At 38.5% G+C, this 13,059-nt stretch overlaps 1 protein-coding gene across 4 annotated transcripts in view; it reads right to left on the bottom strand.

Annotated features, from left to right (window-relative positions):
• Window positions 1-13,059, bottom strand: part of PROM1 (prominin 1) — a 59,216-nt gene that overhangs the window by 13,173 nt on the left and 32,984 nt on the right. For all 4 annotated transcript variants that reach the window (XM_009324090.1, XM_009324089.1, XM_009324091.1 and 1 more), the window contains 10 exons: window positions 12,014-12,103; window positions 10,486-10,703; window positions 9,997-10,071; window positions 8,716-8,779; window positions 6,784-6,943; window positions 5,117-5,269; window positions 4,153-4,276; window positions 3,625-3,728; window positions 3,121-3,205; window positions 232-378 (listed from right to left, as the gene is read on the bottom strand). In XM_009324090.1, coding sequence (XP_009322365.1) covers window positions 232-378; window positions 3,121-3,205; window positions 3,625-3,728; window positions 4,153-4,276; window positions 5,117-5,269; window positions 6,784-6,943; window positions 8,716-8,779; window positions 9,997-10,071; window positions 10,486-10,703; window positions 12,014-12,103 — 1,220 coding nt within the window. The remainder of the gene's footprint in view (window positions 1-231; window positions 379-3,120; window positions 3,206-3,624; window positions 3,729-4,152; window positions 4,277-5,116; window positions 5,270-6,783; window positions 6,944-8,715; window positions 8,780-9,996; window positions 10,072-10,485; window positions 10,704-12,013; window positions 12,104-13,059) is intronic.

Raw genomic sequence — 13,059 nt, 5'->3', positions numbered from 1 at the left:
TTGCATGTACAGACTGTTTGCACTGAACCACACCACCTACTTTGTCTACCCTTTATTTCTCTAAATGTTTATTGACTATAACTTCTGAAGAACTTTTGCTCCAAGTTTTGTGATTCGTCAAAACATGCCCTTTCACATAAAAGCAGATTTTTCTCTGTCTTACCCATTGTTAAAGAAACATTTCATTTTATGCTTTGTCCCAGTCTTGCCTCTAGTTTACTACAGTCTCACCTCTGTCAAATATGCTGCAAAGTTTATCCCTTCTATTCCTGAAGAGCTGAAATTCAGAAGATTCTCCTTCCCAATTTCATCCAGCAGAATGATTTTGCTGAGGTTTATCTGAATATGTTCAATTTTAAGTGCTACATCTTCTGTATACTGAGAGGGAAACAAAATAAAGCATAAAAGCAGTTTGCACCCAGTGCATATTCCTCTACAGCCTCCCCCCCTCAAAAGCATCTTGCTTTTGCTAACTCATCACTTCCGTGAAGAAGCACACATTGATTTTTGCTTACATCAGTTTAATTCAATTAACTTTGATAGAATCCACCAGGAAATGTTCTTCCCTTCCCTGCAGTATCCACACAGTCTAGCCATGCCATGTTCTAACCCACCTTATGCATCTTTCATACCAATCAATTATTTGCCTTCCATTATTTTTTAAGCAGGCTTCTCTGAATAGACGTTAGTCCCTCCTAAGACGAAACTGAGATAAAACAGGGTCGTGGTTTAACCTCAGCCAGCAACTGAGCACCACACAGCCACTCACTCACTCACTCTCTCCCCCTCGGTGGGATGGGTTATTATAGACCCTACAAAGCAAGTGATGCACAATGCAATTGCTCACCACCCACTGACCGATGCCCAGCCAGCCCCTGAGCAGTGGCCCCCCCGGCCAGCTTCCCCCAGTTTATGTACTAAGCATGACGTCACATGGTATGGAATGTCCCTTTGGCCAGTTTGGGTCAGCTGTCCTGGCTGTGCCCCCTCCCGGCTTCTTGTGCACCTCCAGCCTTCTCAGTCGGTAGAGCACGGGAAGCTGAAAAGTCCTTGACTAGTGTAAGCACTACCTAGCAACAACTGAAACATCGGTGTGTCATCAACATTATTCTCATCCTAAATCCAAAACACAGCCCTGTACCAGCTACTAGGAAGAAAATTAACTCTATCCCAGCCGAAACCAGGACAAACAGAATTCTCTTTCCCCTCCAGGAAATGCTATCCTTAAAAATTTGAAGTTCTACCTCTGGCCCTAATCAAGGAAACTGAGAGAATTCAGTATCTCAGCTGTGGCCAGGACAGACACTGGCTGCTGTATTGGCCACAGGACTGGATAAGACTCCTCTAAATATGTTTAATGGTGACTAAGATGACTTGTTTATTGTTACCTGAAGTCTTCTTGCACTGCACCCAAATCTAAAATGTTACCTGTCCTGCACAGGCCGCAGAGCAATAGATGAGGAATCTGGAAACCTGACTTCCTTCCCAGCCTCCACCATTAGTGTGTTGCAGAAACTCAAAGTAATTTTCCCTCTTAGTGAATCTTCCCTGTTCATTTTAGTTGTGAATTATTTGGGGCAGGGACTGTATCTATTAAGTGTGGGTACAGTGCCTGGCAGAACGGAACATGGGTCACCTAGGGGTTGCTGTAATGAATATCAGTATTATAGGCAACACCAAAATCAGCACAGTCATGTAATGACAGTGCAGTCATGTATTATTACAGCTTAACTGAAAAGATTTTATTTTATCCCAACCCCTTCCCACCGAAATCAGAACCATTCTTAGGAGCACAGTATCTCATACCCTGGATCAACAGTAAGTTTGCAGATGACACCAAGTTGGGCGGGAGTGTTGATCTGCTCGAGGGTAGGAAGGCTCTGCAGAGGGACCTGGACAGGCTGGATTGATGGGCCGAGGCCAACTGTATGAGGTTCAAAAAGGCCAAGTGCTGGGTCCTCCACTTGGGCCACAACAACCCCATGCAGCGCTACAGGCTTGGGGAAGAGTGGCTGGAAAGCTGCCTGGCGGAAAAGGACCTGGGGGTGTTGGTCGACAGCTGGCTGAATATGAGCCAACAGTGTACCCAAGTGGCCAAGAAGGCCAACAGCACCCTGGCTTGTATCAGAAATAGTGTGGCCAGCAGGAGTAGGGAAGTGATCGTGCCCCTGTACTCGGCCCTGGTGAGGCCGCACCTCGAATACTGTGTTCAGTTTTGGGCCCCTCACTACAAGAAGGATGTTGAGATGTTGGAACGTGTCCAGAGAAGGGCAACGAGGCTGGTGAGGGGTCTGGAGAACAAGTCTTATGAGGAGCGGCTGAGGGAACTGGGGCTGTTTAGCCTGGAGAAAAGGAGGCTGAGGGGAGACCTCATCGCGCTCTACAACTACCTGAAAGGAGGCTGTAGCGAGGTGGGTGTCGGTTTCTCCTCCCAAGTGACAAGTGATAGGACAAGAGGAAATGGCCTCAAGTTGCGCCAGGGGAGGTTTAGATTGGATATTGGGAAAAATTTCTTCACTGAAGGGGTTGTCAAGCACTGGAAGAGGCTGCCTGGGGAAGTGGTTGAGTCACCATCCCTGGAGGTATTTGGAAGACGTGTAGATGTGGTGCTTAGGGACATGGTTTAGTGGTGGACTTGGCAGTGCTAGGTTAATGGTTGGACTTTAAGATCTTAAAGGTCTTTTCCAATCTAAACAATTCTATGATTCTATAACATAAATCTGACTGGAATCAGAAGAGAACACACCAAGAAAGGCATTTAGATAAAGAACAAGACACTCATTAAACAGTGTAAGCAGCTTTTGGAAGATGCTAGACTTGAACCTTCTATGCAAGTTACAAAATTAAAAACAACATTATTATCAGCACCCATAAAAAAACCAAAAACTACCATATCAGAAAGCCTTCCATGGCCCACTGAGACTGGTAAAGAACATCTTACTCGTAAATAGATTTCTTTCTTTCAAATTAGCTTGGACAGTTCTTGCCTCCTTGCAGGATGTATTGTGTATAAAAACCAAAATCCCATAAAATCCAGATATGCTATACTGTGTTTAAGAGCAAACACCTCTCCAAGCCTTCAAAAATAATCATGAAGTCACTCATACTTTCTTTACTTACCATACTAATATTTAGAAATTCAGTGATATTGAACAGATGTTCTAGGTGAAGGGAAGTATAAATTCCTTTGTTTTCCTTGCAATCACTATAAAAATAAAAGTACATACATCAGCCTAAAAACCACCTTGAGGACCAAGCGTTAAGAGAATGATTAACAATGTTTTCATATTCCAAGAAAATCAGCCCTTTTAAAAAAACCCCACAACTTCTGGCTATATTTTTTGAAGCTCAGCCTATAAGAAAGCAAGTAATTAAGTGCTGGTTTCAAAGATGCAAAATATTTTTTCAAAGAGCTCAAATAGTATTGTTACACAATATTACTCTAAAACTATCTCTAATAACTCATACATAGGAGAAAATTGCTTTTGCTAGTGATTCACTAGAAAATCAGAATGTCTTCTGGAACACGTGCGATTTCTGCATGTGCTTGAAATATGAAGCATGGAAGATACCACAAAAACAATACATATAAATTGAATTAAATCTTGACCATAACTTTAATACCTGTACACTTTTTCAAAAGTCAAGTTAATATTTGGATTTTTAAACAGGATGCCAGAAAGATAGTTTTTCCAGTGTTGATTTAGTAAGTAGGGAGTATCCAAAACCTAGAAGACAAAATACAGTAATGTTACTATAATTCCAAGTCTTCAATTCATGAATTTATTCATATGTGATCTTTTGACACATACCCACATTTAAGCTTATCATCCACTAATGGAAATACAAGCAAAACAGCGAATTCAGCCTCTCTGGTGCAGGAAGTGAATTTTAAAGCTCCACATCACCAAGAAACGCTGAATCACAGAAAAAATTATCTCCAAAGGAAGACCGGCATACAGTATTTACACTGCAAAGCAAATTAAACCAAGAAAGGATGAATGCGTCTATTTGGTGTCTAAGGGGAAAGTAAAACCAGATTGAAACTCACTTGAAGTGTCCCGTAAAAAAATAATATGCCATACATAACTGACAAGACCATTGGGACTCATGGGGATTCTATTCATTGTTTAATATCTTGAATAACTTCACCTTGAATAAAGTTTTCTCTTCAAAGGGCTCACAGACCAGTTTTTCTACATTTCCACCTGCGACGAAAGCGAGCACCACTACAATCATCAGCACCCAGGAGAAAAGAAAACTGAATCCAACACCACTGAAAAAAGAAGTAAGTTGAGTAAGTTTTTGCTTTTAAGAACAAAGTATATATACACTTCGGGCAACAGTGAAGCCAATAGTTAGCAGCTATTACAGGGATATAAAAACTGGTAGATGGCTGAAATAGGTTTGTTTTCCAAATATGTTCTTGCCCTCTGTAACATCTTATACATTTCAGCCCTGTAAAGTGTTCAGCTAAAGTGCATCTAAAATGCTCACATTTGCATTGGGCATGCAAACTCTTTTAAGAGTTAAGTTTAGAGCCACAAAAGCATAAAATTTTCTTTTTTAAATTCAACTTTCTAACCTTGTACTCTAGAAAGAGTTTTAGACAGATTTCAGATGCAATCTTCTCTTGCACCCAACAGAAATTACATTAAACCACTACTGGGAACTTCCAAGAGCAACCCCAAACCTCCTACAGTGCTCTGAGAAAGTCAAGTATTTCCTGTCTCCTCGCATGGCTTTTTCTTTTGAGCAAGTGCTCAAGTGTACTAAAAAGCTATGAATTCCCATTGTATTTTCAATTATCTGTTCCCAGTTTTTGCAGTTTCCAAATGAGCTTACATAGAAATTAATTAGCTACAGCACTCGCCTTAAAACAGTAGATTCAGAGGCTTTATCCTTCAGCTATGATCCTCAATGAACGAGCAACCCAAAATCCCCAAGTCCCTCAGTGGAAGCACGTGAGATTAATATTTATTCTGTTCTGTTTTTCTTCAGCACATATACACAGGTAACAAAACAAATTATTTTTGTACATATGTTCTTCAAAATCAGTAAAAACAACTTTCTACAGGTACCTTTATTTTATTTTTCACCAATAAGTGAAACTTACGCCATAAGAAAGTTTCCTCCAGTGTTGGAGATGCAGCCTCTGGTTGTTGGAGAAGCATGTTTATCATAACCACACGTGCCACATAGCAGTCCAAGATAGTAAAAGACCAGAATCAGGACCACCATGCAGCACAGAATGAGACAACCCAGCCACCTAAGGAACAAAAGCCAAAGTGCTTGGTTATTAGCACGCAAAGAACACACCAGAGGCCTGCAAAATACATCAGGCAATACTATATTCCCAACTGGCCCACTCTTGATTCTATTCGAGTAACAAATGTTAGCAATGAAAAAATGCTTTTCCTACACTAGCATATATTTTGGGCCAGAACATAATCGGTGTTGGATTACAGACAGCTGCTACTGAAGGGTTGGGGAACAAACATCACAGGAACAAGGTGTTCCCAACTCCAGTTACTGCAGGTGGACTGTACCAAAGTGTCAAAGTGCTCCAAGTGGAGCAAAGAATGACTCAGAGGAGGCAGATGCTCAAACAGTAATTTATTCAAGAAGCAAGGGAGAAATTTATGAATGTGCACTGGCCATTGGTCGTGAAGACAGAAAATAAATTTGGACAACTCCAGGCCTATTGGTTTCATTTGTACCTCAAGTACTGCTACGTTAGGTTTGACAAGAACGGGTATTTAAGTGCCAAGTAAATGAGATCTATTTCTCCACTTTTTTGAAACTAAATACAAGATTAACAGAGGCATGCTGTAGCAGAATGAAGCAATATATTTTTTTGGTTAAATGCAATCTGAGCTTCAAAGAAAATATTGATAAATTTGTCAAATTCAGGCTCACCACAAAACCTGCCAGGTAAGGAATGTAAGTAATGTTCTTAAAGTTCAGTCTTCGACTCATTTTCATTTAACATTGCATTAAAGCCATTAGCACACTTATTCTGTAGCAGTGAAACTGGTTATGACACAAGGATAGAAGCAATTATCAATATAGGATCAAATGAAGAGTCAAAACATAGGGAGAACTTGATGAGATTGAGGACTGAAATGACTAAAACTGGACAAAGGTAAATGGTATGAAATGAAAAGCTTTATGCTTCAAAATATGAGATTATTACTCAATTATAGGAGTCACACAAGTCTTAAATAGGAAGAATATGTTTTTCTCAAGGTACAATCAACCCATGCATTCACAAGGACAAGTACTACACCAGTAGGAACAAGCAGGGGTACGCAAAGATTTACAAGGTGTGAAGCAGAATCCCTGCTATTCCTCCTTTGTGGTAGACAGGGTGCAATAAAAAGGGATTGGCTTCAAGGCCTCTGCAGTCCTATGCTCTGGCAACTTACCTGCAACTCAATAAAAACAAGCCTTAAATAAGAAGTTGCCCTGGCCTTGTGAAACAATCCATTCCTTTATGCATTACATCCGCGACATCTACCTACATCTATCCTTCCTGAAAAAGACCTGAAGGCTTACAGAGTAGAAACTACTTCTCGCTCTGTAGTGGAACAGCACCCAGCTGTGGGTTAGCCACAGCTTTGGCTTTTACTAAAATGCCAGTAACAAACAATTGCCTTACAGTATCTTTTTTCCCCTACTGTGTTCATCATTAATATTTTAATTGCCTCCACAAAACATTAAAATATTACAAAGTATTAACAACAGGTAGCACTTCACTCCTGCCTTATTTCCTGTACATACCTGTAGAAATCGTACTGCTCCACTACTGGAAAATAATCTTGAACATATGCTTCACTCTGTGTAAGATAAATCGTCAAATCTGCTAAAATCTTCTGAACAGGGAGCGTTTTTGTGAAGGTAGTGATATTTGAACCAACGGATTCCAGCACGTTTTTGATATCTAAAAGAATAAACATATTGCACTGTTACAGATTCATAGAAGAAATTTGCATTCCACATATGCATTATAAAATGCTATTAAGCCATTTGCACATGTAACAAGCAAGCCATGAAGACAAGCGTGAGGATGAGACAAGCAGGCAACAAAAACATTGAGCTTCAAAGTAACACAATGGCATTTTAAAACGCACACTTTATTTTTAGCATTCGGTTTAATGATGAAAGATGTACATGTCGAGCCAGAGTTCTCTCTTTCCTTTCGTTGTAATGAATGTGTCGCTTTCTATCTAGCCAGCTTAAATCTTGCTTTTCATGCAATATTGCAAATGGTAACACTGAACAAGACAGCTAGCCACTAAGTTTACGAAGGAGAAGATCAAAATCTATTTAAAACTCCATCCCTTGGGAATACAACACTGTGAAAGAAATTAGACTGCCTATATTGAGAATCTATACTAGTTATTCTCAATCTTATTAAAAAAGATTACTTAAATAAATTCATTCCAATTAGTTAGCAACACTTAAGATAATGATCCATTTTAAGCCATTTTTTCCCTTCAAATTATGAAAAAACATGCTATCCTATACTTACAGTTTAGGTACACACTATTTAGATACACAAAGACTTGATTAATTCACTTATTATACATATTGTCTATTTGTAAAATGCAGTTTCTGTTTACTCTTCCCCTTCTTTAAACTTGGAACATACTTGAAACAGCAGGATGTGTAACTATAGGTTGCTATTTGGTAGTACACAATACCTTCCTCGTTCTCAAACAAGAACTGGACAAGTTTTTGGTGATTTGTTTTGATGTTTACTCTTCTAAATTCAACCAGGTCCCAAAACACTCTTTTAAAAAAGTTTAAAATAAATGCAATTTTTTTCTAGTAAAACTATTTTTTAATTTGATTTGTAACTCAAACTCTGTTTTTATAAGAACAAAACCCCAACAATTTATAAATAGATAAATTAAGATGGCCTGCCTGTGTTTATGCATATCAGCAGATACTGAAAGTTAGTAAATATGCACTAGTTTTCTTAATGAAAAGTGTAACATCAGTTTTAGAAAACTGGCTCATTTTAGGCAAGTTCACACAGTATACTATGCTTGTATACATACTGTGTTTCATTTGCCCGGGGGGATATATGCAGAACAGGTCCACAACGCAAGAACAAAAATTAAAACAGATTAGTATACATACATTATACTACATTTTATTCAAATGTCAAGTGTCCAGGTACTGTCAAAGAGTAACAGTTTAAAACCCAAGTAACAAAACAATTAAGACAGGCATTTAAATTATCCTTAAATCATATTTTTACCTCCCCTTTGCCATCCACTACATTTTAATACAGCAGGAGGCACGTTTAGTTTTTTTTTTAACATCACACTCCTAAATGTGTCATAGACACATCGGTCAAGGAAAATTAGCTTTTCAACCAAATAAAGATAAAACATCAGTGTGCAGTTGGGATCCCAAGATTTCTCATTACTTGAGCAGTAAAAAGCCTAACAAATAAAACTCCTCCATAAAATACCATATGGACTATTTTTAGATTTAATTTTGGGTCCTCATTAAGACACAGTTGCTTTCTATGGTTTTTTTGTGGCACCAAATGTAAAAAAAAAAAGTTAAGTTTTACATTTCCATTTTTAATGATCTTTAGCTCAGAAAATATATTATCAATAAAAGAAAACAAAAACATCAGTAGGTGATGTAAAAACATCAACATTAAACAATCAAAGTGAAAAGATAGTTTGTCCTCACCTGATAAAATGTTCCTGGTTTGATTCACCACTAAATCTGGAGTATCATTAAATGCTGCATAACCCTAAGAATAAAAGTTGGAAAAATTGTAGTAAGTTTCTCATTGCCAAATTACTTGCAATTTTTTTTCCTTTTATACAAGGAGTAAAAGTATACACATGCTAAAATATACGTGGTAATACTATGAAAAATACATTTTTATCACTGCACATCAGAAAAGGTCAAAGCAAAATAGGAACGCAAACATATTTCACATTCATTTTGCTCTCCAGGATATTCCTTGGGGAAAAAAAAAATAATAATCTACATTTAAATACACACGCATCAGTCACAATCATCTCAAACTTTATAGTACTGTTGCTTGTCAGATCTATCTCATACAAAACTGAGAATGCACATATGAAGACTCACTAAGTGAAAGGAGTTACTGCGTACCAGTCAAACACCTCCTCTGTGCAATTCTATGCCTTCTTAACATGAAACGCATGTTATAAACAATGAAATCCAACTACCTCTAAAGACATTGCAATGCTTTCTTCAGTGAGAAGGGGAAAGAAAGGGTCTAAACCGTGGGGACCAAGCTCAGTAGCTCATCTAGACAGAAAGGAGAAGCCACTGCACTAGATGCTTGAAGTCTTATTTCCTGCAGGCCTGATCACTTCAGAAGCAGGCAGGGGTCTGAGCCCCCCTATACACAGCCTCTGGTTTCAGAAAATGCCTTCTATTCCTAGCAAACATTTTCAGACTGCTAGATTTTTAAACTGCCCAAACTAAGCCATTTTTTCTAGGTGAAAATCATGGTGTTTTGTAGACAGTCATGCAAAAATACTAATAGTAATTACATTAGGTTCATTGTGCCAGATTTAATATCAAGTATGCATATAAAGAATTTGAAAGACATATTTCGAAATAGCTGGAATACAATACAACTAACTAGGAGAGCATGGATTATTTTTTTTTTTTTAGTTTGAACCAAAAACTATAGAGCATGCTAGTAGATCCATATTTCTGCCTTTTTGTTTTTTTAAGGATTGTTCTTTCAAGCAGACAATTAGCAATACATTTTTGATCTGTAGTATCCTGGGGGTATAAAGCACTACATTCATACTTTCAAATATTAAACCTTGGCCAAACAATGGAATAATAAGGAGAGATATGCACCATGAGGCAGGATGAGGTGGGAACAAGAGAATTCTGCTTGAGGAAGCCAAGGGAAAACAAGTGATACGTAAGCATCCCAGTTTATTAATTAACAGTTTACAAGCCTGTCAAGAAACGTACCTTTTGAACCAGGCTAGAAAGGTCTATTTTAAGGACATCGTTGACCTTGGCAAGCTGTGAGCTCACGCCCGGCAACTAGGAAGCAAAAAGCATTCTTGAGTCACATCAAAGTAGTAGTCTTGCTAATTTACTAAATATTTCAAAGATAGGAGGGAGGGTAAAGAAACTAGAAAGACAATTTGTAGTAGAGTCTTTCTAGAACACTCCTGAAACCCTTGCTGTAGAAAAGTTAAGTTTAACCTCAGTATTTTTGGGAGGGCAGATTATTTCACTGCCCAGAGCAGCACTGTAATGTAGCTGCTTGACACACACTTTATTCTCTTCCACACAGAAGATGAAAGCAGTGACTGGAATTACCCAGAAACACAGAATAAAGGAAGGTCACTTATCTCACAAGTGACAGCACACACCGAGCCGTTAAGTTGCAGAGATACTACTGGGCTTATTCAAGGCAGTCACACTGTAAGAGTCTGAAAAATATTCTCTTACCCCACTAAAATTGGCATTGATGTTCAGTTGATTTAATGAATTCCTGATGATATTGCAAGTTGAGGCAGCCTGAGCCGCAGAGCATGCAGAATCATTGAGGGTGTTGCTTAGGTGCATTTTAACATCCGTCAAGTTTGCATGAAGCCTCTCTGTTCCCTCCTGCAAAACCTCTACAGAGACGCTCACATTTTCCAGTGCTTCCTTCGTGTCTCTGATGGCTGCAAGGATGTAGAGTTTTTTAAAAAAAAAACTTTAGTTAGAAACCAGTCTATAGATACACATATGAAGAGAAAGTGCACATGCGTAAATGCTATGATATTCTTAACAATACTGACTTAAATAACGCTGTTTCCATCCCAGAAAAACCCTCTAGCACAGAATACATATTTATTACACATAAAAATACATCACTTATGTTTTCCTACAAATAATTGAATGTGCTCAGGCTACTTTTACTGAGATTCTATCCACTTTCCAGCTTACTCTCTCCTACCTTTTCCCTACCTCTCCTTATCCACTCTTTTCAGTAAAGAACTTGGTCATTAGAAATTAAAAGAAAGTCCATATCCACAAAACAGTATTTTCAGTATTTTGGTTATAATCTAACTCACTAATTATGTAGCTGCAAGATGAAAGTTTTTTTTTGCATCAGCAAGCATTAATGAGTGTTCAACACTGTCTGGCTTTAGATTTCATCCCAATCACACCAAACCAAAAACACAACCACTGAACAGGTCTTTAGTAGACAAAAAAACACAGACACAACTAAAAATACACAAGTTACAAAAATAAAGGGCACTTCACACAACACAAGGTTTTATTGTATCTTTTACCTTTGATAGCCCTTTCCACTTTGACTTCAAGACAAATAAGAGAAATAAAGCAAAAAAGGAGAATGATGACGAGTGAATGAGAAAGAATTCATGGGTAAAAAAATACCGAAGTGACTCAAGTTCACAGATGCCTTTCCCTTTGCTCTATAAGCTGTATCTGATTCCTGAAAAAAACCCTTAAATAGAAGAAGTAATAAAAGAATATTTTCTTTAAAGGGAGACAGAACTAAGCATGAGCAATGCTAAACTCAAAGATACAATGAAGAAATGATGTTTAGCACTCTCGTAATAGGCTTGGCAGTGTATAGGACTGGACCGTTGTATGTTCATTCCCTGACCTGTCGAAGACTAATGCTAAGACTTATGGACAGCTCTTAAAGCACAGTTTTCCTAGTCTCCCTTATATTCAATGGAAAGGGACAACCACCTGGAGTAGGGAATTCGGATTTCGTCTCTCTTCAATGACTGCTGAAACTAGGTATCAACAATGGCACATAAATCTTGATTTAGTTTTTAAATATATTTATAAACCTTAAAATATCTGAAATCCTCAGTATAAAAGAAACATCAAAGCCTGTAGAAAAATGGTAAGTTGAATCATGGTACTGCATAAAGCCATCCCATGCTGTGCACTAGAAGGATGATGCCTCTCTTACCATGGCAACAGAACATTAATACAATATGTACATCTTTACCTCCTGCCATTGTCAGAGCTGCATCAAGTGCGGGACGCACTTCTTTTCCCAGCTGTTCTTGAACTCTACTTCCAAGCAAAGGTCCAACATCTGTAGTATGGAGAGATAAAAAACGCATTACATACTAGTTCAATTTAAACTACCTCTTATCATAGGTGCTGTCAGACTCTTACTTAACAAAGTATACATATATTATTAAAATTTCTGTAAGGCCTGACAGTCAGCACTTAGTGACAGTAGATACAGGCAGGAACACAGTTCTCCTTTAGCTAGCTATAGGCCTATAAATGAAAGTAGTAAATCAAAATATGGCAGAGAATATTCACTAGCACTTGACCATATAGGTGAAGACACATAACATTTCAACAAATTCCAAAATATGTATTTCATTGCATTTACTACTTGTTTGGAAAGAGATTTTTTTCCTACAATCTATCTTAAAGAGGTCCGACATCTGGACAGGAATTTTGTGGCACGCTCTTTCACTACATGCTATGTTTTCATAGTGCAAGAGAAACAAGAAAATGAATTCTTTTCCTTTCTCCTGTTCTTTGTGTATCCAGCAATGTCAAGGTCACCCACAACCCAGACCTGCCAGCCATCTCCGTTGAAATCCCTTAAGCATGTTAAGCACATGTCTGCCAGTCCCTGCCCCCTCACGCAGTGCATTCAGCACTGATGCTCACAGCGCAGGCTTCATGCTTGCTCACAGCGCTGGCTGCATGCTTACCCACTGCTATCCCCACCTCCAAAGCCTCCTGTCTCACTGCCCACAAACAGAAGTGAAGCTTAGTTCAGCAAGAAGACAGAAAATGCGAAGCAGAGTCTGGTGAAGCATCTTAATGTAACATATCCTTTAGGTAGTCGCTGGGTCCCCTCCATTTTCAGACCACTGTAAACAGCTTTTTGAGTTTTTTGCTCTTGATGAGATGGGAATACTGCACGGTACAGAAGCATCCATTACTGTCAGCACTGTCATGTCTGGCTTGGGATGAGAATTTTTATCAAGCAGAAAACACTTTTCAGCATTTCCTTAGGGTGGGCAA

The sequence above is a fragment of the Pygoscelis adeliae genome, unplaced genomic scaffold (assembly GCF_000699105.1).
Source record: "Pygoscelis adeliae isolate BGI_AS28 unplaced genomic scaffold, ASM69910v1 Scaffold24, whole genome shotgun sequence".
In the NCBI taxonomy this organism is placed as follows: Eukaryota; Metazoa; Chordata; class Aves; order Sphenisciformes; family Spheniscidae; genus Pygoscelis; species Pygoscelis adeliae.
Note: the sequence above shows the minus strand (reverse complement) of the source record. Positions and strands in the feature narration are given on the sequence as shown.